Source organism: Bos grunniens, chromosome 7 (genome assembly GCF_055505025.1).
Source record: "Bos grunniens cultivar Pamir isolate PY7600 chromosome 7, Bosgru_T2T1.0, whole genome shotgun sequence".
Lineage (NCBI taxonomy): Eukaryota > Metazoa > Chordata > Mammalia > Artiodactyla > Bovidae > Bos > Bos grunniens.
The window spans coordinates 39,877,201-39,898,478 of record NC_141171.1 but is presented as its reverse complement, the minus strand read 5'-3'; the positions used below and the strand labels follow the sequence as shown (position 1 = coordinate 39,898,478).

Genomic DNA, 21,278 nt, shown 5'->3' with positions numbered 1-21,278 from the left:
AAGTTGAAGCTCTGATACTTTGGCCACCTGATGCAAAGAACTGACTCATTTGAAAAGACCCTGATGCTGGGAAAGATTGAAGGTAGTAGGAGAAGGGAACGACTGAGGATGAGATGGCATCACCAACTCAATGGACATGAGTTTGGGTAAACTCTGGGAGTTGGTGATGGACAGGGAGGCCTGGAGTGCTGCAGTCCATGGGGTTGCAAAGAGTCGGACATGACTGAGCAACTGAACTGAACTGAACTGATGTCAAAGAATATTATGCTTATGTTCTCTTCTAGTGTTGTGTATGTGTGTGTGTGTGTGTGTGTGTGGTCTTACCTTTAGAACTTTAAGCTATTATGAGTTTGTTTTTGTATATGGTTTGAGGGAATATTTTAATCTTATATTTTTACATGTCACTGTCCCGTTTTCCCAGCACCATTTGTTGAAAAAATTGTATTTTATTATCTCCTTTGTCTTTAATTGAGTATAGATGTGTTGGTTTATTTCTGGACTCTTTATTCTGTTCCACTGATATGTATCAGATTTGTTGGGTCAGTACCATGCTTTTAGATTTCTGTAGCTTTGTTGTAGTCTAGTCAGGAAGGGTGATAACCCCAGCTTTATTCTTTTTTCTCAGGATTGCTTCATCAATTCATTCTTTTGTGATTCTATATGAATTTTAAGATTATTTTCCCTAGTTCTGTGAAAAACATACTGGATACTTTGATAGGGATTGCATTATATCTAGATATTCTTTAGGTTTTTTGACACTTTAATAATATAAAGTCTTTCAATCCTTATCAAAATGCTCATGACATTCACAGAACTAGAACAAATAATTCTAAAATTTATGTGGAACTAAAAAGATAAAGAAACTGAATATCATTCAGCCATGAGAAAGAATGAATATCTTACCACTTACAACAAAATGGGTGAATTTTAGGGCATTAAACAAGTGAAATATGTCAGAGAGAAAAAGATATGTACTATATGATCTCACTATTTGGTCAAATGGAAAAAAAAAACAAAAACCCCAAGCATATGGAGTTACAGAACAGATTGTCGCCTGAGCCAGGATGTAGAGATTGCGCAAACATGGATGAATATTGTCAAAAAAGTACAAATTTCAGTTATAAAATGAATAATTCATGGGGATATGATGTACAACATGGGACTATAATTAACATAATTGTACCTTATACTTTAATGTAGCCAGGAGAGGGAATCTTGCAAATTCTCATCATGTGAAAAAAATGTAACCATGTATGGTAATAACTGCTAACTTGATTTATTGTAGTGATTCAGTTCAGTTCAGTTCAGTCGCTCAGTCATGTCCAACTCTTTGCGACCCCATGAATTGCAGCACGCCAGGCCTCCCTGTCCATCACCAACTCCCGGAGTTTACCCAAACTCATGTCCAGCGAGTCGGTATGCCATCCAGCCATCTTATCCTCTGTTGTCCCCTTCTCCTCCTGCCCCCAATCCCTCCCAGCATCAGAGTCTTTTCCAATGAGTCAACTCTTGGCATGAGGTGGGCAAAGTATTGGAGTTTCAGTTTCAACATCAGTCCTTCCAATGAACACCCAGGACTGATCTCCATTTGGATGGACTGGTTGGATCTCCTTGCAGTCCAAGGGACTGTCAAGAGTCTTCTCCAATACCACAGCTCAAAAGCATCAATTCTTCAGCACTCAGCTTTCTTCACAGTCCAACTCTCACATCCATACATGACCACTGGAAAAACCATAGCCTTGACTAGGAGATAAATAAAATAGAGGAGAGAAAAACAATATAAAAAATCAACAAACGGGCGGAGGGCCGGGCGAGACGGAGGCCGGGAGGCCGGGGCGGCGGGCGAGCAGCTCGGCGGGAGGCGGGCGCCCCGAGACGCGGCGGGGGCCTGCGCGGCCGGGGCGCCGTCCCAGGGTTTTCTTTTAATTCTTAAAAAAAAAAAAAAAAAAAATCAACAAACGGTTCTTTGCAAAGATCCACAAGAATGACAAAACTTTAAATACATTGCTAAGAAAAAAGACAGAAGATTCAACTACTCAAAATAAGAAATGAATATTGTGAGCATTACTGCTGAAATAATAGAAACAAAGAATTCAAAGAGAACACTACATACAATCGCACATCAGCAGATTAGATAATCCAGACAAAAGGAACAAATTCTTAAAATATTCCATCCAAGACTGAATCAAGAAGAAATAGAAAATCTGAATAGACCTATAATTAGTAAGACGATTGAATCAGTAATCCAAAAATTCCAATAAAGAACAGCCTTGTGCCACTGTTGCATTCTACTAAACAAAAAAATTAGTTAATAATCATGATTCTCAAATGCTTCTCAAAAATTGAAGAGAAGGGACTCTCTCTAACTCATTACATGAGGCCAGTATTACTCTTCTACCAAAGCCAGAAGAAAACAATATAAAAAAATAAAACAATAGATGGATATACTCATGAGTAATAATAGAAATATCTTCAGCACATACTAGCTAGCTGAATGCAGCAGCACATTAAATGGATTGTGAAAAATAACCAAATGAGATTTATTCCTGGAATCTAAAGATGGTCATTGATTAATTCTCTACACATGGACATCACCAGATGGTCGACACTGAAATCAGATTGATTATATTCTTTGCAGCCAAAGATGGAGAAGCTGTATGCAGTCAGCAAAAATAAGACCGGGAGCTGACTGTGGCTGGGATCATGAACTCCTTATTGCCAAATTCAGACTGAAATTGAAGAAAGTGGAGAAAACCACTAAATCCCTTATGACTATACAGTGGATGTGAGAAATGGATTTAAGGGACTAGATCTGATAGAGTGCCTGATGAACTATGGATGTAGGTTCATGACATTGTACAGGAGACAGGAATCAAGACCATCTTCAAGAAAAAGAAATGCAAAAAAGCAAGATGGCTGTCTAAGGAAGCCTTACAAATAGCTGTGAAAAGACGGGAACCAAAAAGCAAAGGAGAAAAGGAAAGATATACCCATTTGAATGCAGAGTTCCAAAGAATAGCAAGGAGAGATAAGAAAGCCTTCCTCAGTGATCAATGTAAAGAAAGAGAGGAAAATAACAGAATGGGAAAGACTAGAGATCTCTTCAAGAAAATTAGAGATACCAAGGGAACATTTCATGCAAAGATGGGCTCGATAAAGGACAGAAATGGTGTGGACCTAACAGAAGCAGAAGATATTAAGAAGAGGTGGCAAGAATACACAGAAGAACTGTACAAAAAAGATCTTCACGACCAAGATAATCACGATGGTGTGATCACTGACCTAGAGCCAGACATCCTGGAATGTGAAGTCAAGTTGGCCTTAGCAAGCATCACTACGAACAAACTAGTGGAGGTTATGGAATTCCAGTTGAGCTATTCCAAATCCTGAAAGATGATGCTGTGAAAGTGCTGCACTCAATATGCCAGCAAATTTGGAAAACTCAGCAGTGGCCACAGGACTGGAAAAGGCCCATTTTCATTCCAATCCCAAACAAAGGCAATGCCAAAGAATGCTCAAATTACCACACAATTGCACTCATCTCACACACTAGTTAAGTAATGCTCAAAATTCTCCAAGCCAGGCTTCAGCAATACATGAACCGTGAACTTCCAGATGTTCAAGCTGGTTTTAGAAAAGGCAGAGGAACCAGAGACCAAATTGCCAACATCCGCTGGATCATGGAAAAAGCAAGAGAGTTCCAGAAAAACATCTATTTCTGCTTTATTGACTATGCCAAAGCCCTTGACTGTGTGGATCACAATAAACTGTGGGAAATTCTGAAAGAGATGGGAATACCAGACCACCTGACCTTCCTCTTGAGAAATTTGTATGCAGGTCAGGAAGCAACAGTTAGAACTGGACATGGAATTAAAAAGCCTCTTGATGAAAGTGAAAGAGGAGAGTGAAAAAGTTGGCTTAAAGCTCAACCTTCAGAAAATGAAGATCATGGCATCTTGTTTCATCACTTCATGGGAAAGAGTGGAAACAATGTCAGACTTTATTCTGGGGGGCTCCAAAATCACTGCAGATGGTGACTGCAGCCATGAAATTAAAAGACGCTTACTCCTTGGAAGGAAAGTTATGACCAATCTAGATAGCATATTAAAAAGCAGAGACATTACTTTGCCAACAAAGGTCCGTCTAGTCAAGGCTATGGTTTTTCCAGTGGTCATGTATGGATGTGAGAGTTGGACTGTGAAGAAAGCTGAGCGCCGAAGAATTGATGCTTTTGAACTGTGGTGTTGGAGAAGACTCTTGAGAGTCCCTTGGACTGCAAGGAGATCCAACCAGTCCATTCTGAAGATCAGCCCTGGGATTTCTTTGGAAGGAATGATGCTGAAGCTGAAACTCCAGTACTTTGGCCACCTCATGCGAAGAGCTGACTCATTGGAAAAGACTCTGATGCAGGGAGGGATTGGGGGCAGGAGGAGAAGGGGACGACAGAGGATGAGATAGCTGGATGGCATCACTGACTCGATGGAAGTGAGTCTGAGTGAACTCTGGGAGTTGGTGATGGACAGGGAGGCCTGGTGTGCTGCAATTCATGGGGTCGCAAAGAGTCGGACACGACTGAGCAACTGAACTAACTGAACTAAACACTAGAAAATAGTGTGGGTGCCTTATGGACAATACCAATATACAGTTTCCCTAAGAAATAAGAATTGGTATAGAACAAACTGAGTCAGATAACTTAGGTATATACTGGCATATACTGGGCTACACCTAATGGAAGTTCTTAAGTTCTTACTTATGACTTTACTATTACTGCTAGCTACATTGTTTCGTATATTGCCTGTTTCATAAAGTGTTGCCCCTTAGGTTACCAAGTGTGTGACTGGGCCACTGATAAAATGATAGTATACAATTCATATGAGATCAATGATTGTAACAATGTAACTCTAGATATGAGAAGAAACAACAAAAGGGAATATCTTCCTGGACCACAAGAGACCAGTAAGTACAAGTAGTCCAAAGAATTTTGAATACTCTTTTATGGCCTAGTCTAGTAACAGCACATTGAATGGCCTGTCATTTAATCTTCACAAGACCTGGGAATGACCATTTCTGGCACCATGGGACAAAATGGTCATGTAATGCCCCCAAACCAAGGTCAGATTCATGACCTTGAAGGGGCTCTGCCAATTAGAAATTGGCACTTGCCAATATCTTTACAAAGTTTAAATCATGGCCACTGAAGCTGCTCACATTCAACACTCCCTGAAAGGAATTCATGGTGGAAACTAGGAATGTGGCACTCTGTGCTCTGGAAAAACTGCCTGAAGAGGTCTTCAGATAACTAGACACTTTCAGGAGATTTTTATGAGCCCTGATTCTTGCATCTTCTCATACCTAGAGAAACGCTAACATTGTTGACAGGGACAGTTGCTTTGGCTATTAAGGAAAAACTACAATTAAAGTCAAAATACAGTAGCTGTGAAAATAAATAGGTGACACTATGGTGTGATTTCAGACTTGTATTGAAAACTCAAAACTTGTATTGAGTTTTCTGAGCTGTGTCAGACTTAAGATGCCATCAGACATTCTAAAAACAAAATCTGCCATCAGCAGGTGACTACAACCTTATTTTCTTTTTCTTTTTTTTCTTTGCTTTAGTGAACTTTATAGATACATTTTTTTTTTTCCTTGTTAATTTTCTGTTTAGTTGATCTATCCATAAGTGTGAGTGGGGTATTAAAGTCTCCCACTATTATTGTGTTATTGTTAATTTCTCCTTTCATACTTGTTAGGATTTGTCTTACATACTGCGGTGCTCCCATGTTGGGTGGATATATATTTATAATTGTTATATCTTCTTCTTGGATTGATCCTTTGATCATTATGTAGTGACCTTCTTTGTCTCTTTTCACAGCCTTTGTTTTAAAGTCTAATTTATCTGATACGAGTATTGTGACTCCTGCTTTCTTTTGGTCCCAATTTGCATGGAAAATCTTTTTCCAGCCCTTCACTTTCAGTCTGTATGTGTCCCCTGTTTTGAGGTGGGTCTCTTGTAGACAACATATGTAGGGGTCTTGTTTTTGTATCCATTCAGCCAGTCTTTGTCTTTTGGTTGGGGCATTCAACCCATTTATGTTTAAGGTAATTACTAATAAGTATGATCCCGTTGCCATTTACTTTATTGTTTTGGGTTCGAGTTTATACACCATTTTTGTGTTACCTGTCTAGAGAATATCGTTTAGTATTTGTTGGAGAGCTGGTTTGGTGGTGCTGAATTCTCTCAGCTTTTGCTTGTCTGAGAAGCTTTTGATTTCTCCTTCATATTTGAATGAGATCCTTGCTGGGTACAATAATCTGGGCTGTAGGTTGTTTTCTTTCATCACTTTAAGTATGTCTTGCCATTCCCTCCTGGCTTGAAGAGTTTCTATTGAATACAACCTTATTTTCTAAAGGTCTTTTCTTGTAACTGTTATATATTTTGACAATGAAATTGCTCTGGATCATATGTTGGGGAAAAAATGCATAATGACCAATAGCCACATTAAGGGTTAAGACCTACTTAGACAAACCTAGATAACTGGCTACCTGGCTACAAGTCTCCTCCAAGTGTTAAACCTAAATTAAGATTCAGGCTTAAATCTTAGGTTTAACTTTTTCTATTTTGTCTATTAATGTTCAGGTTGCCATTCATTTAATTACTTCTAGTCCATTCCTTTGGAGAGGATGACCCAAGCACTGACCCTGCCTGGACCACAATCAAAATTGTCACCAAACATAACTTGGTTCTTATTCTCTCTTTGACCTCTAGTTACAATAACTCTTTTACTGATTTATAATCTCTGTTTTTTTTAAAAAAAAATATCTGTTAAGTTTTATCTCCCTCAGATGACAACAGATTTACATCAAGATAATTATGATGCAGAAAGAAAACCCATGCCCCCAAAAGATTACAGTTATTCCTCTGAACAGATCCTGCAGGAATAACCACAAAAGTCACCCTGGGGCTCCTTAATAAAACAAGGTGAAAGCTCTGTGACCCTAACTAAGTAGAGTCTACGAGCAGAAGACTGTCCATCTGTCCTTCATAACCTCAATTAAAATTTCTTGGGGTTCACGTCTCTCAAGGAATACTTGAAGTAGGAGATAGATGGGCCACTGGGATGAACAGCTGGTGATTGTCAAACAAAGAAAAACTGAAGTTTTGTCCTCAGCCAGGTAAGAACAGCACCCAGTTCCCTTCCTCCATTGATATGGAGGGAGTACACTGACAGCGGGGGATTTGCTGCAGTGAAAAGGGAAAAAGAGGAGGGAGTTTTTCCCTTTCCTGAGAACAAAGAAGATAAAGAGAATGGTAAGCATGCCTGAACATTCCTAGATTTTTACTTACCTACTCCTAACTCTGAAAGTCTGTAACTAAGCTTGCTTTTCTGCCCCTTAACTCTGCAGGAGCTACAATTCACATTTTTCCCTTTGCTGCTACTAAGTCACGTCAGTCATGTCCGATTCTGTGTGACCCCATAGACGGCAGCCCACCAGGCTCCCCGGTCCCTGGGATTCTCCAGACAAGAACACTGGAGTGGGTTGCCATTTCCTCCTCCAATGCATGAAAGTGAAAAGTGAAAGTGAAGTCGCTCAGTCGTGTCCGACTCCCAGCGACCCCATGGACTGCAGCCTACCAGGCTCCTCCGTCCATGGGATTTTCCAGGCAAGAGTACTGGAGTGGGGTGCTCTATGCTAAATACATCCCCTATCTGGTGTTTACAACACCCTTCCCCTTGTAGTTACATATCAGAAATAAGGCCTCAAAGCTACCAAATGGCCACACTCAATTACTCGGTTACTGATGCCAGTTTATGACTGTCTTTGAAACAATGCAAGAGGAAGAAATCAAGATCCTATCACCTTTATTCCCCATCACAGACTCCCTACTGCAAGCTCTTGCCTTATATAAGCCCTTAGACTCCTCATGAAGGCGGGGGTAGGGAGCCACAGTTCTTGAGGCAAGAGCCTACTGTGTTCCCCTCTCTGCCAGCTGAGAATTAAAACCACCTTTCTGTTTCCTCCAAACTTTGTCTCCATATTTTTTCATTCAGCTTCAGTAGGCAGAGAAGGTCAAGATTTTGGCCAGCAACAATTTCTGAAGAAGGAATTTGGAAAATCCTTAAGCTAACTGACAAAATTCAAAAGAGATAGAGTCTTAGAGCTGCTCTTGTTACCTGGACTTTGGGTTCAGCTTTTGTTTCTAGTGTAGAAAAGAGTGAGCATTTTAATTACAGGAGATTTGATGGAAGAAAACAAACCTGACAAATAGTGGGAAGATTTGGCTAGGAGGAGCCCCTGTGTGGAAAATCCACCCAGTACAGTCTTAGAGCCTGGCATGGGGACCCCTACTCTGGACCCAATGCTTTGAGGGCCCTCTTTGGTCCTCATCCAACTGCTCCTGTCTCTACTAGGTGAGAAGCTCTTGGGGTCCATGGTGCTTGTCATCTTGATCCCTGGCTCCTTCTCCCTTAGATCTCATACCTAGGTCCCCTGTACCATGATTCCCTACCCGAATGGCACTGATCTTGCTTCCTGAGTCTGCAAGAGCTATTCCTAGATGTTATCCTCTGAAGTGCAGCGGAGCCAAAAGACGGAGACGTTGAATGAAAGAGTACGCTGTTTGCACTGGTGGATGGTGGAGACTGCACCTAGATGTGCAGTCTAGGAATGTGAGTGAACTGGAGAAGTCTCTCATACAGGAGAGTGTGTCTAGGTAGAGACAGCACAAGCTGGAATCAAGACTGCTGGGAGAAATATCAATAACCTCTGATATGCAGATGACACCACTCTTATGGCAGAAAGCAAAGAGGAACTAAAGAGACTCTTGATGAAGGTGAAAGAGGAGAGTGAAAAAGCTGGCTTGAAACTCAACATTCAGAAAACGAAGATCATGGCATCCAGTCCCATCATTTCAAGACAAATAGATGGGGAAAGAATGGCAACAGTAACAGACTTTATTTCTTGGGCCCCAAAATCACTGTGAATGGTGACTATGTTGTTGAATCCAGGCTCACTCTACTCACAGCAACACAGGCCAGTGAATCAAAGAGACGAGGTGTTGAGGCAAGGAAAATGACTTTAATCAGGAAGCTAGCAGACTGAGAAGATGGCAGGTTAGTGCCTCAAAATAACCATCTTATCGGGTCTGGATGCCAGGTTCTTTTATGCCAGAGAGAAAGCAGCAATGAGGAATTAAAGTCAAAAGGCAGAAGAGAGAGGAAGAGGCAGTGGGGAAGTAAAGTGAAAGGGTCTTCAGTCTTCCAAAACATCTCTAAGAGAATGGCCAGCCTTTGGAAGGGGTATATTAATCTCTCCTGTTCCCAGGTGGGCAGGGACAAACTATCTCTCCATGAGCTGAACAAAGGCATTTTACTTTACAGTCAAGCAGAAAAGTAGAGTCCTCCAGACAAGCCACTGAGTATGATTATAGTAACAAGAGCGATGAAAAGCAAGTCAAAGGAACAGTTTGCAACAGAGCCAGAACTGGCTTCCTCCCTGCAACAATTTTAGCCATGAAATTGAAAGACTCTTGCTCCTTGGAAGAAAAGCAATGACAAACCTAGACAGTGTATTAAAAAGCAGAGACATTACTTTGCTGACAAAGGTCCATTTAGTCAAAGCTATGGTTTTTCCAGTAGTCGTGTACAGATGTGAGAGCTGGACCTTTTTTATAGGCTGAGTGTCAAAGAATTGATGCCTTCAAACTGTGGTGCTGGAGAAGACTCTTGAGAGTCCCTTGGACTGCAAGGAGATCAAACCCGTTAATCCTAAAGGAAATCAATCCTGAATATGCATTGGAAGGACTGATGCTGAAGCTGAAGCTCTAATACTTTGCCCATCTGGTGAGAGCTGACTCACTGGAAAAGACCTTGATGCTGGGAAAGACTGAAGGCAGAAGGAGAAGGGGATGACAGAGGATGAGATGGTTGGATGGCATTAGTAACTCAGTAGATAGGTTTGAACAAACTCCAGGAGATGGTGAAGGACAGGGAACACTGGCATGCTTCAATCCATGGGGTGGCAAAGAGTCAGACATGACTGAGTAATTGAACAAGAAAAGAGACACCAGAGTAAACAACAAGAGATGCCAGGCAGGCAGTGGATGGGGTCTTCACATGTTCTCTTCCCAATCTTGGGAACCAGAACCCCTAGGTTTGGAGGAAAAACTGAAGATGTGCAGGGAGGGACTTCTCAAGACCCTTAAGTCTACAAGCTCAGAACTTGGAGACCTGGTCCTGCAACCTGAAGGCATCTGGTATCGTTTGCATTGGGCAGACAGCCAAGCTAGATCTTGGGACCAAGAAGTGTCTGGAGCACTTAGAAACACATTGCTTGAGCTCTCCCAGAGAGCTGAGGCTGATAGAGCTAGAAGTGGCCCAACACTGAAGTCCCCAGGTGTCTGGGAGGGAGGCCCCCTGTAGGGTCCAGCCAATCTGGATAATTTCTCACATAAGCTGAACGCTTTAACTCCTCTGCTTTCTTAGACCTGGTTGCTTTATTACATCACCATGCTCGGCCCACACGTTCCCAGTCCAGACCAGAAGGCTCTCTGGGACTGCGCTTCCCAGCCCTCTTAGAGTATCCCATGAGCTCCATGGTCCAGTCCAGCAGTCTTCAGTAGTGAACTGGAGCACCCTAATTGGCTTCATCACCAGGAGCCCTGAGCTCTGCTTCGCTACCCCAGAGCTCCTACCCTCTACCTCTATGCTGTGTGCCAAGTGGCTTTAGTCATGTCCAGCTCTTTGCAACCTTGTTGACTATACCTTGCCAGGCTCCTCTGTCCATGGGATTCTCCATGCAAGAGTACTGGAGTGGGTTACCATGCCCTCCTCCAGGGGATCTTCCCCACCCAGGGACAGAACCCAAGTCTCTTATGTCTCCTGCATTGGCAGGCGGGTTTTTTTTTTTTTTTTTCCACTAGCACCAGCTGGGAAGCCCATTTCAGGCTCATGTCATTTGGCTTTCTGAACTTGTATTTGAAGCCTGCTAGGAATGAATCTTCCTGAAAAGCCAGGAATTTAGATTTCCCAATGAAAAGACAAATTCATGATGTCTTTACCCTCAACTGGCTTCTTTTCCCCTTTGGTTGATGGGGATAAGGGAGGGGATGTTGCTGCTTGAAAAACAGTTTTTGTTCCTTTTCTTTTCTATTTTTTTTAACCCTAACTGGGGCAAAGATTGCAATCTTCTGCCAGGAAGATTACAGTCTTCCCAGGAAGGAAGGACAGAGGAATGTGAAGAGTTGAGGTATGCCTTGTCTTGCCTCCTGGGCTTTCTAAGACCAGCAGGGACACTGAGATGCCTTGTTAACCTAGCCAGCCTCAGCCCCTCAGTTCAGTCTCTGTACTCAGAGAGGCTGAGGGTGGAGGGGGTCAGTGGTGCAGAAATACCCTCTGCCTTCCTTCCCTGGCTCCTCTTCTCTCTCTTGTAGTGGGTTAGTGGGTGGGGCAGTGGGCAGGAGGCTGAGAGGCCTAGGGAAGGCAGGGGTGAAGAGCAGAGAACTTGACCATCAGTCTGCCAGCTCACCCTGTCCACTGAAAAAATATAAGGGGCCGAAAAGTTGAGAGGTTTATTCAGTGGGAATCCTGAGGACTTCAAGCCCAAGACACAGCAACTCAGGTGACCTGGAGAGAACTGTTTCTCTGTTGGGGGCGGTTGCGGAGGGGAGGGTGGGTATGGTGGGAGGAAAGGAGCCAGGTTATATAGAAGTTTGCAACAAGGGGCAGGTAATCTGAATATTAAAAGATTAATTAAGAAAAACTATAACCAGGAAAGGTTTTGAATTCATCCTGGATTTGCTTCTGTGATTTTATCCCTTATCTTGTTGCTTTTGTTATTATAGGCATACAAAATGGCCTGCCTCAGGGAGATAGCCTGACCCTGCCTACCTGGGGCCTCTGAGGTGACTCTGTGGTAAAGAATCCACCTACCAGCTTTTTCGCAATGGGTTTGCCACCAGGACACAGGTGTTGTAAAAACCACCATTAAACCTAAGAGAAAATGGGAAAGGAAAAGACCCACATCAATATGATTGTCATTGGACAAGTAGATTCAGGGAAGTCTACCACGACTGGCCATCTGATCTACAAATGTGGCTGGATCGACAAGAGAACAATTGAAACATTCGAGAAGGAGGCTGCTGAGTTGGGAAAGGGTTCTTCAAGTATGCCTGGGTCTTGGAGAAACTGTAAGCTGAGCATGAGAGTGGTATCACCACTGATACTCCCTGTGGAAATTTGAGACTGGCAAGTACCATGTTACCATCTTTGATGCCCCAGGACACAGAGACTTCATCAAAAACATGATTACAGGCACATCCCAGGCTGACTGTGCTGTCCTGATTGTTGCTGCTGGTGTTGGTGAATTTGAAGCCAGCATCTCCAAGAATGAGCAGACCCGTGAGCATGCCCTTCTGGCTTACACCCTGGGTGTGAAACAACTAATTGTTGGAGTTAATAAAATGGATTCCACGGAGCCAGAAGAGATACAAAGAAATTGTTAAGGAAGTCAGCACCTACATTAAGAAAATTGGCTACAACTCTGACACAATAACATTTGTGCCAATTTCTGGCTGGAATGGTGATAACATGCTGCAGCCAAGTGCTAACACGCCGTGGTTCAAGGGATGGAAATTTACCTGTAAGGACAGCAATGACAGTGGAAGCACCCTGCTTGAAGCTCTGGATTGCATCCTGCCACCAACTCACCCAACTGACAAACCCTTGCGTTTGCCTCTCCAGGATGTCTATAAAATTGGTGGTATTGGTACTGTCCCTGTGGGTCGAATGGAGACTGGTGTTCTCAAACCTGGCGTAGTGGTCACCTATGCTCCAGTCAGTGTAACTACTGAAGTGAAGTCTGTAGAAATGCACCATGAAGCACTGAGTGAAGCCCTTCCTGGGGACAATGTGGGCTTCAATGTCAAGAACGAGTCTGTCAAAGATGTTCGTCGTGACAATGTGGCTGGTGACAGGAAAAAGGACCCACCAGTGGAAGCAGCTGGCTTCACAGCTCAGGTGATTGTTTTGAACCATCCAGGCCAAATCAGTGCTGGACATGCACCTGTGCTGGATTGTCACCCAGCTCACATTGCTTGCAAGTTTGCTGAGCTGAAGGAGAAGATTGATCGTCACTCTGGGAAAAAGCTGGAAGATGGCCCTAAATTCTTGAAATCTGGTATTGCTGCCATTGTTGATATGGTTCCTGGAAAGCCCATGTGTGTCAAGACCTTCTCTAACTATCCTCTCAAGGGCTGTTTTGCTGTGCTTGACATGAGAGATGGTCGCTGTGGGTGTCATCAAAGCAGTGGACAAGAAGGTAGGTGGAGCTGGCAAAGTCACCAAGTCTGTCCAGAAAGCTCAGAAGGTTAAATGAGTATTATCCCCAATACCTGCCACCCCAGTCTTAATCAATGGTGAAAGAACAGTCTTATAACTGTTCGTCTCAATTGGCCATTTAAGTTTAATAGTAAAAGACTGGTTAATTACAACAATGCATTGTCCTTCAGAAGGAAAGGAGAATGTTTTGTGGACCGTATGTTTTGTGTGTGGCAATTTAAGTTAAGTTATTGGTTTTTAAAATCAGTACTTTCTAAAGAAAACAACTTGACCAAAAATATGTCACAGAATTTGAGACCCATTAAAAAAAAAGTTTAATGAGAAAAAAGAAAAATCCACCTGCCAATGCAGGAGACACAGGAGATATGGGTTCAGTCCCTGGGTTGGGAAGATCCCCTGGAGAAGGAAATGGCAACCCACTCCAGTATTCTTGCCTGGAAAATCCCATGGACAGAGGAGTCTGGCAGGCTGCAGTCCATGGGGTCTCAAAGAGTCAGACGCAACTGAGCATGCCTGTTCAACTCAGCCCACCAACGAAGGAAGTGAAACTAACACATCCCCCTTCTGAGGCTGCAGCTGTAGAAGATACTTGCAAGAACTGAATGGTCTTTACTTTGTTTTCTCACCTCCTGTATCTCCGATCCATAAAAGAACCTGGCATCCAGGCCCCAACAAGATGGGTTTTTTGAGCTTAATTTTGAGCCACTAGCCTGCCATCTTCTCAGTCAACCAGTTCCCAGAATAAAGTGCCTTCTTTATCTCAACATCTTGTCCCTTGGATTTATTGGTATATCCTGGGGCAAGCAGAGCAAACTTGGACTCATTAACAAAACCAGATCTCTCGTGTTAAGGAATTTAGCACTCTGATGCTGAAGCTGAAGCTCCAATACTTTGGCTACATGATGCAAAGTGCCGACTTATTAGGAAAGACCCTGATGCTGGGAAAGATTGAGGGCGGGTGGATAAGGGGACGACAGAGGATGAGATGTTTGGATGGCATCACCAATTCAATGGATGTGAGTTTGAGTAAGCTCCGGAAGATGGTGAAGGACAGAGAAGCCTGGCGTGCTGCAGTCGCAAAGAGTTGGACACAACTAAACGACTGAACAATGTATGGGAAGATGAAAGTGTCCAGGCTTACTGAAATCATTTCTTTCATATGTATGTCAGCTATCTGGAACCAAAGCCTGCTTTTTGACTGTTCCCATCCTTAATTCCTCATTTACCATAAGGGATAGTGGATGTGGCAGTTGGCTGCCTCCTGTGCTTTCTCACACTCTACCCCAGGTCCTCAGCCCTGGCTGATGGCTGTCAGCTGGTATTGTTTCACCTGGGCTCAGAAGTTTACATTTGGAAGTCTGGAATCCCTGATGGCTGTGGCATGGCTTGTTTATTGGTATAGCAGAAAATATTTCATTTCACAAAAATATTTCATTTCACAAAAATATTTCATTTCACAATCAGCAGGAGGCGAAAGGTGAGGGGGGACCCCAGGTATATGCCAATGCTTGTATGATCCTGGAAAGCTACCGAGAGAACCAACTCTGGAGTATAGAACCAAGAATAGATTTTAAAACCTTCAGTTCAGTTCAGTTCAGTTGCTCAGTCGTGTCTGACCCTGTGACCCCATGGACTGCAGCACACCAGGCTTCTCTGTCCACCATCAATTCCCGGAGCTTGCTCAAACTCATGTCCATCAAGTCAGTGATGCCATCCAACTATCTCATCCTCTGTCAGCCCCTTAACCTCCCACCTTCAATCTTTCCCAGCATCAGGGTCTTTTCAAATGAGTCAGTTCTTTGCATCAGGTGGCCAAAGTATTGGACTTTCAGCTTCAGCATCAGTCCTTCCAATGAATATTCAGGACTGATTTCCTTTAGGATGGACTGGGTGGATCTCCAAGGGACTCTCAAGAGTCTTCTCCAACATCACAGTTCAAAAGCATCAGTTCTTCGGCGCTCAGCTTTCTTTATAGTCCAACTCTCACATCCATACATGACCACTGGAAAAAACCATAGCTTTGACCAGATGGACCTTTGTCAGTAAAGTAAGGTCTCTGCTTTTTGGTATGCTCTTCTTCCAAGGAGCAAGCATCTTTTAATTTCATGGCTGCAGTCACAATCTGCGGTGATTTTGGAGTCCAAGAAAATAAAGTCTGTCACTGTTTCCATTGTTTCCCCATTTATTTTCCATGAAGTAATGGGACCAGGTGCTATGATCTTAGTTTTTTGAATGTTGTCTTATAGACATATGCATAAATCCCATTCCCTAGAGGGTCAGTTGACTTCCCTCCTCAACCAGGAGACAATTTTGCCTCCATTTACACATTGATTTCACTATTTCTTATCTATAAATATGTTTGTTCTTTGTCCTATGAATTGGCTTTGACATCTTTATCATTCTTTTTTTTTTTTTTTACTATTATTTGATCACAATTTATTTTAAAGTCATGAAAAGCCAGCAACAGTCAGGCTGGACAAATACTTAATTGTATCCATGTTTCCATGGGGGTGGGGATGCACATCTTTATCATTCTTTGCCTTATTAACAATGAGTTAAATAAAATTTTCATATCTATGAAAGTCATGATTTTACCTTTTTCTGAGAATTATCTTTTAATAAGACAACTGCAGTGACATTTGTGGTGGTAAAACAAAACAAAGTATCAAATCAACTGTGAGTCTCAAATGACAGGTGAATGGTTAAGTGGCTCATAAAACTGCCAGTTAATGGAATGAAAACAGTAAAATCTATGTGATCCACTTGAAAGATGTTTTTATGTCTATATCCACTTATGGTAGGATCTCATTTTTATTTTTAAAAAGGAAAAAATTAGTGTGTGCATACCTATATATTTTTCTATGAGTAAATTAAATTTTGGACAGATACACACTACTTATGTTGTTTATCTCATGTTGAGTTGAGTTTGCTTAACATGAAGTTTTGTGATTAATCCAGTTAATATATATAAATATATATTCAAGGTAATATATATTCACATATATAATATATGTCATATATATATATATATATAAATCTTTTGAGTTGACTGTTACAACCAGCATACTTAACTTTTGTAAGTTATAAAACTCCTATTAAGATGTTTTTATCATATATGGAATCCAGAAAAATGGTACTGATGAAACTATTTGCAGGGCAAGAATAGAGACTCAGACATAGAGAACAGACTTACGGACACAGATAGGGAAAGAGAGTGGGACAAATTGAGAGACTAGCTTTGAAATATATAAATTACCATACGTAAAATAGATAGGTGATGGGAAGTTGCTGTATAACACAGGGAGATCAATCTGTGTCTGTGACAAACTAGAGGGGTGTGGTGGGGTAGGAGGTGGGAGGGAGGTTTAAGAGGAAAGGAACATATGCATACCTATGGCTGGTTCACGTTGATGTCTGGCAGAGCCCAACACAACATTTTAAAGCAATTATCCTTCAGTTAAAAATAAATAAGTAAATAAAAAGATTTGTTTTATGAAAAAATATCCAGAAGTTTCCTGAGGAACATAAGAAAAGGCTGGAAAAAAATGACCAGAGTCACCTTGTATTTGAATAAGGAAATTTAACATTTTAGAGATATCAATAATCCTTACAATGTTTGATAATTAAGACTCTATGTAACTGATACCAGAATAGAGAAGCTACTTGGTGGGAAAGAATTAGGCATCTACAACTGTCCCATATGAGAACTTAGTATGTGGGGAAATGTTTTTACAAACCAGTGTTAAACTGTTAAATAAATTATTTTGGGAAAAACCAGTTAGCTGATTGAGGGGAAATTAGATGACTATTTTACTGCACAAACTAAAATAAATTTAAGATGATTCAAGGCATAATATTTTGATCCAGATAATGAGGAAAATATGGGTGAATCCAGAAAAAAGAAGGGGCGATCTCTCACCTGTGGTTCCTGAAACACTAATAAAAGATGACTAGATCAATACCCAATTATACAAATAACTCAGAGAAGCAAGGCAGAAGAGAAAAAAAAGTAAATTGTCAATAAACATGAAACTATCTTCAACTTTCACTAGCAATTGATTAATGAAAACTGAAAAAACTAACCAGCAAGGAAACATCACTCTCAGGGAATACATTTTCCAAAATGATCAATGTCAATCATTTTTGATACTGATACTGATATTTTGAGAGGCATGCAAACCAGTATTATCTTTCTGGAAGGCAGTCTGGCCCAAGGGGATAATTACATGGAAATGGAATTGTCCCTCACAGAGGTTTTGACATTTTTTATGTAATATCAATACATATAAAAAACTGTAAACAAAATCCCTAGAGGCTTGTTTACTCAGAATTCTCCTATGGACCTACCAGTAAGTGAGGTAGGCCTACATTTAAATAAGTTATGAGTAAAATAAGTACCTTATAAGCAATAAGGTATATAAATGACATCACAAACTATACCACACCATGTTTCTGTTGGGAGAGCTCAGACTGAGGTACTTCACCGGGAATGACCTCTTATGAGCCACAAGACTCATGGTTTGCAAATGGAAAAGTTTTCCCTTAATCAAACTGTTCCTTCTCTGAAACTGAGCCTCTCTAAAACTGAGTTCCTTTTTGTGAGTTTGTGATTAATCTCTCTATTCAAAACTGTATTCACTTTTATTCTGACCTCAATCCTGTGTCAAACGAACACTAATCAATCAGAATCAGACAACTAAAATTGCTGCTGTAGGTATTACTATTAACACACAAACTCAGGTTTGTTTCTCCAGAGTAGGATAAGCTCACAGAAGCCCCAGGCATGGACCACCTGACTAGAGAATCATAAACTAGAGATATTCTTATTTCCACAACTATGATTAAGAGATGTCACAGAAATGTCACAAGATGATGATTAATCTCAACTTATTTGTTCTTCTCCTTTAAAAACACCCCCAACTCAAAGACCAAGTGGGAGTGGATCTGACTTGCCTCCCATTCCCTTGCTTGGAGCCCTGCGATAAAACCTTACTGTGCTGTAAACATTCACCGTCAGAGTTTGGCTTTCTGTGCCACAGGAGCCTTTGCTCAATAACAAAACCACATGCAGTTGACTTAAAAGTTAGGTTGAAAGTAACATTGAAGATTCTTACAGGCTGAGTATGTGTTTTATCAGTTATTATTTATTTATTGTTTATAACACATTGGACAGCTATTCTTATGTTATCAGACATGCACGGCCTGTTGGAAGTGGGAAAGACTGGACCTAAGGGAACCAAGAAGGAGGATTAATTAGAAAATGTGGGCCAGTAAAAGCAAAGTGTCTGCTGGAATAGAAAGGAGAGGAATAAATTCAGGAGCTATTTTCAGAATGTGTGCTTGCTAAGTCCCTTCAGTCATGTCTGACTCTTTGCAACCCCATGGACTGTAGCCCACGAGGCTCCTCTATCAATGGGCTTCTCCAGGCAAGAATACTGAAGTGGGTTGCCCTTCCCTTCTCCAGGATTTTCAGAATAGAATGAACAAAAGTTAATGACAGATTTGGGTGGTGGTGATGGGGAAGGAATGTATAAGTAGACTTACACATCAAATGCCTGACTGAAATCAGCTAGAAACAACAGGGATAAAGGTTCTCAGCTGTGATCTCAATGAATGAAACCCACAAAGTTCTATACCCTACAACCATTTCCATTCATCAGCAGCAACCATTGCTTCCCTCAATTCCACCCTTCCACCAGTCACCTACACTGGGGTTTTTCCCCTACATCTTCCAGTAGTTTCACCTCCTTAAATTTACTCAGTCACCTCAGTGAGACTTCATCATAATCTCCCATTTCTACATTCCCAATTTCTGTGCTACCCCTCACCATATTTTTACTTCACCCTTAGAAGGAAAGGAAATCACCCAGTTTTCTCTGTTTTGTGAGGGTCACAGACTGGGAAATTACCTTATCAGTACTTGTTTACTTTAGTTCCAGGACTTTGGTGGCTCAAGGCTGAGGGGAAGCATGGGTGGGGGTGGAGGGCAGGCCAGATGACCAGCAGGGGTTGGGTGCAAGTTGGGGTACCAGTCTTCAGACTGGTAGGGTCGAGCAAAGGAACTACCTGTGGAGGGCTGAGATGGAAGAGCGTGGTTGTAGGGGTGAGGGAAGCAGGTCATTGGGGGAGGTGGTGTTGGGTACGAGTAGGGACAAGAAGGGGGCTCAGGCAAGAAACCAGAGAAGGTGGCAGGAGACAGGTGGGCCAGTGGCTGGAGCAGTGACCGCTCTTGCTTCCTCTGCTTAGCTCTGCGGTTCTGGAACCAGACCTGAAGAGGGGGAAGAAGAGCCACATCAGAGCCTCTCTCTCAAATAGGTGGCATTATCACATGCATACTCTCTCCTGGAAGACTGAAGGTACAGGGCATAAAATTCCCCCACATCCCTAGAGGAGGCAAAGCTCTTGCAAAAGGCATAACTGAGCCAGGCCCAGTGACAAAGTAAGACCACACCATTCCTCCAGTCCATGTCTAAATTTGCCCTGCTTCAATTTTAGGTGAGTAATAAATGTCAACTTCCAACAGGAAAGAGATAAACATGACAAAATGACATTTCCCTTCCCCAGAGAATGGGAAACTTCCTCTAGGGTTATTAGAGTTTAAGACTATGGATGAGTTTAATTGTCATAGACCAGATTGGCTTTAGAGTATAGTTTATTCTAAGATTAAGATTCCTAAGATATGGTTTCCCTCGTGGCTCAGATGGTAAAGGATCTGCCTGCATTGCAGAAGACCTGGGTTCAATCTTTGGGTCAAGAAGATCCCCTGGAGAAGGAAATGGCAACCCACTCCAGTATTCTTACCTGGAGAATTCCATGGATGGGCTACAGTCCATGGGATTGCAAAGAGTCAGATACAGCTGAGCAACTAACACACACACACACACACACAAGATATGGTTAGAAATAAGGGTGTATCAGGCTGATCAAGTTTCAAGGCCATGGTTAGAGACAAGGTTACATATGTGTAGAAATAGTTAGGCCTGAAATTCTGTGGTTCAGATCACTATTAAGGTTGGGGGTCGATACTGGGGGTTGATGTTGGAATTTAAGTTAGATTAGGTTAGTGTCAGGGTTAAACTCAAGTGACATTCCTGGTACAGATGAGGTTACCTTGACTGTTGGATAAGACTCTGTTCTGGTGAAGGTTTGGGTTAGGGTTATAATGCCCTGAGAATTTATGCCCCAGTAGTTCCCAGGCACTGAATCTGCATTTCTTCCTGGGGGGTGGAGGCACGGAATTCTGGGCCATCACCTGGATTCTGGCCTCACTGAGGCCTGTGTCCTGAGCGAGACTTTCTCGTGCCCAAATGTCAGGGTACTGGTTCCTCCCAAAAGCTGACTCCAGCTGTTCCAACTGCGCTGGACTGAAGGTGGTGCGGTGACGGCGCCGGGAGTGTGGCCGACCCCTCTGTACTCCTTGCAGGGAAAGCTTTGGTCTCCCCACTCTTACACCAGAGAGGTTCCGATAGGGCTGAGTGTTCATATCTGAGGAGAAGAGGGGAGGGAGAGGTTGCTGCCTCAGAGACCCATCCATCCATCCCAGACCACATATGCTGGAATCCCCAGAGTCTACTCGGGCCCAATGTGTTGCTCATACACTCTGCCTCAGCCAGAAATTCTTCAGCTTTCAGAACCAGCTGAATCTAGCTCAGCCTTGGCTCCACTTTGCTTCTCAGTCCCCTAACTCAGGCTGCCATCTCCAGATGAGGTCCACACCTCAGATTCATTTGTCCTGGGCATTCACGCTCTTTCTGTCTCACTTCTGCACCCATATGCCCACTACCTATTACATTCCCCCAGATGGGTCCCCATGTAAGGCATGCTCCTCAACAGCCTTCCACCTCTCTAAGCATACATACCACCTTCCTGATCTTACCCTATGTACCTTATGTTCACTCTGACACGGTAACAAATTGCCCAGGTCTCTAAGACCCCTATTAC

General features: G+C 42.3%; 1 protein-coding gene and 1 pseudogene across 6 annotated transcripts in view; one reads left to right on the top strand and one right to left on the bottom strand.

The window, feature by feature from the left end:
• The first annotated feature begins 11,985 nt into the window (after positions 1-11,985).
• On the top strand, positions 11,986-13,374 carry LOC147369123 (elongation factor 1-alpha 1 pseudogene; annotated as a pseudogene).
• Positions 13,375-18,461: 5,087 nt separating this feature from the next.
• Positions 18,462-21,278, bottom strand: part of PROP1 (PROP paired-like homeobox 1) — a 30,672-nt gene continuing 27,855 nt past the window's right edge. For 2 of the 6 annotated variants that reach the window (XM_086411122.1, XM_086411118.1), the window contains exons 2-3: positions 20,590-20,822; positions 18,462-19,605 (exon numbers count right to left, since the gene is read on the bottom strand). In XM_086411122.1, the coding sequence (XP_086267248.1) occupies positions 19,267-19,605; positions 20,590-20,820 (570 nt within the window). In that variant the 5' untranslated portion in view covers positions 20,821-20,822 and the 3' untranslated portion in view covers positions 18,462-19,266. Of the gene's footprint in view, positions 19,606-20,447; positions 20,823-21,278 lie in introns of all 6 variants that reach the window. The other 4 variants (XM_086411119.1, XM_086411120.1, XM_086411123.1 and 1 more) reach the window with 4 other exon arrangements.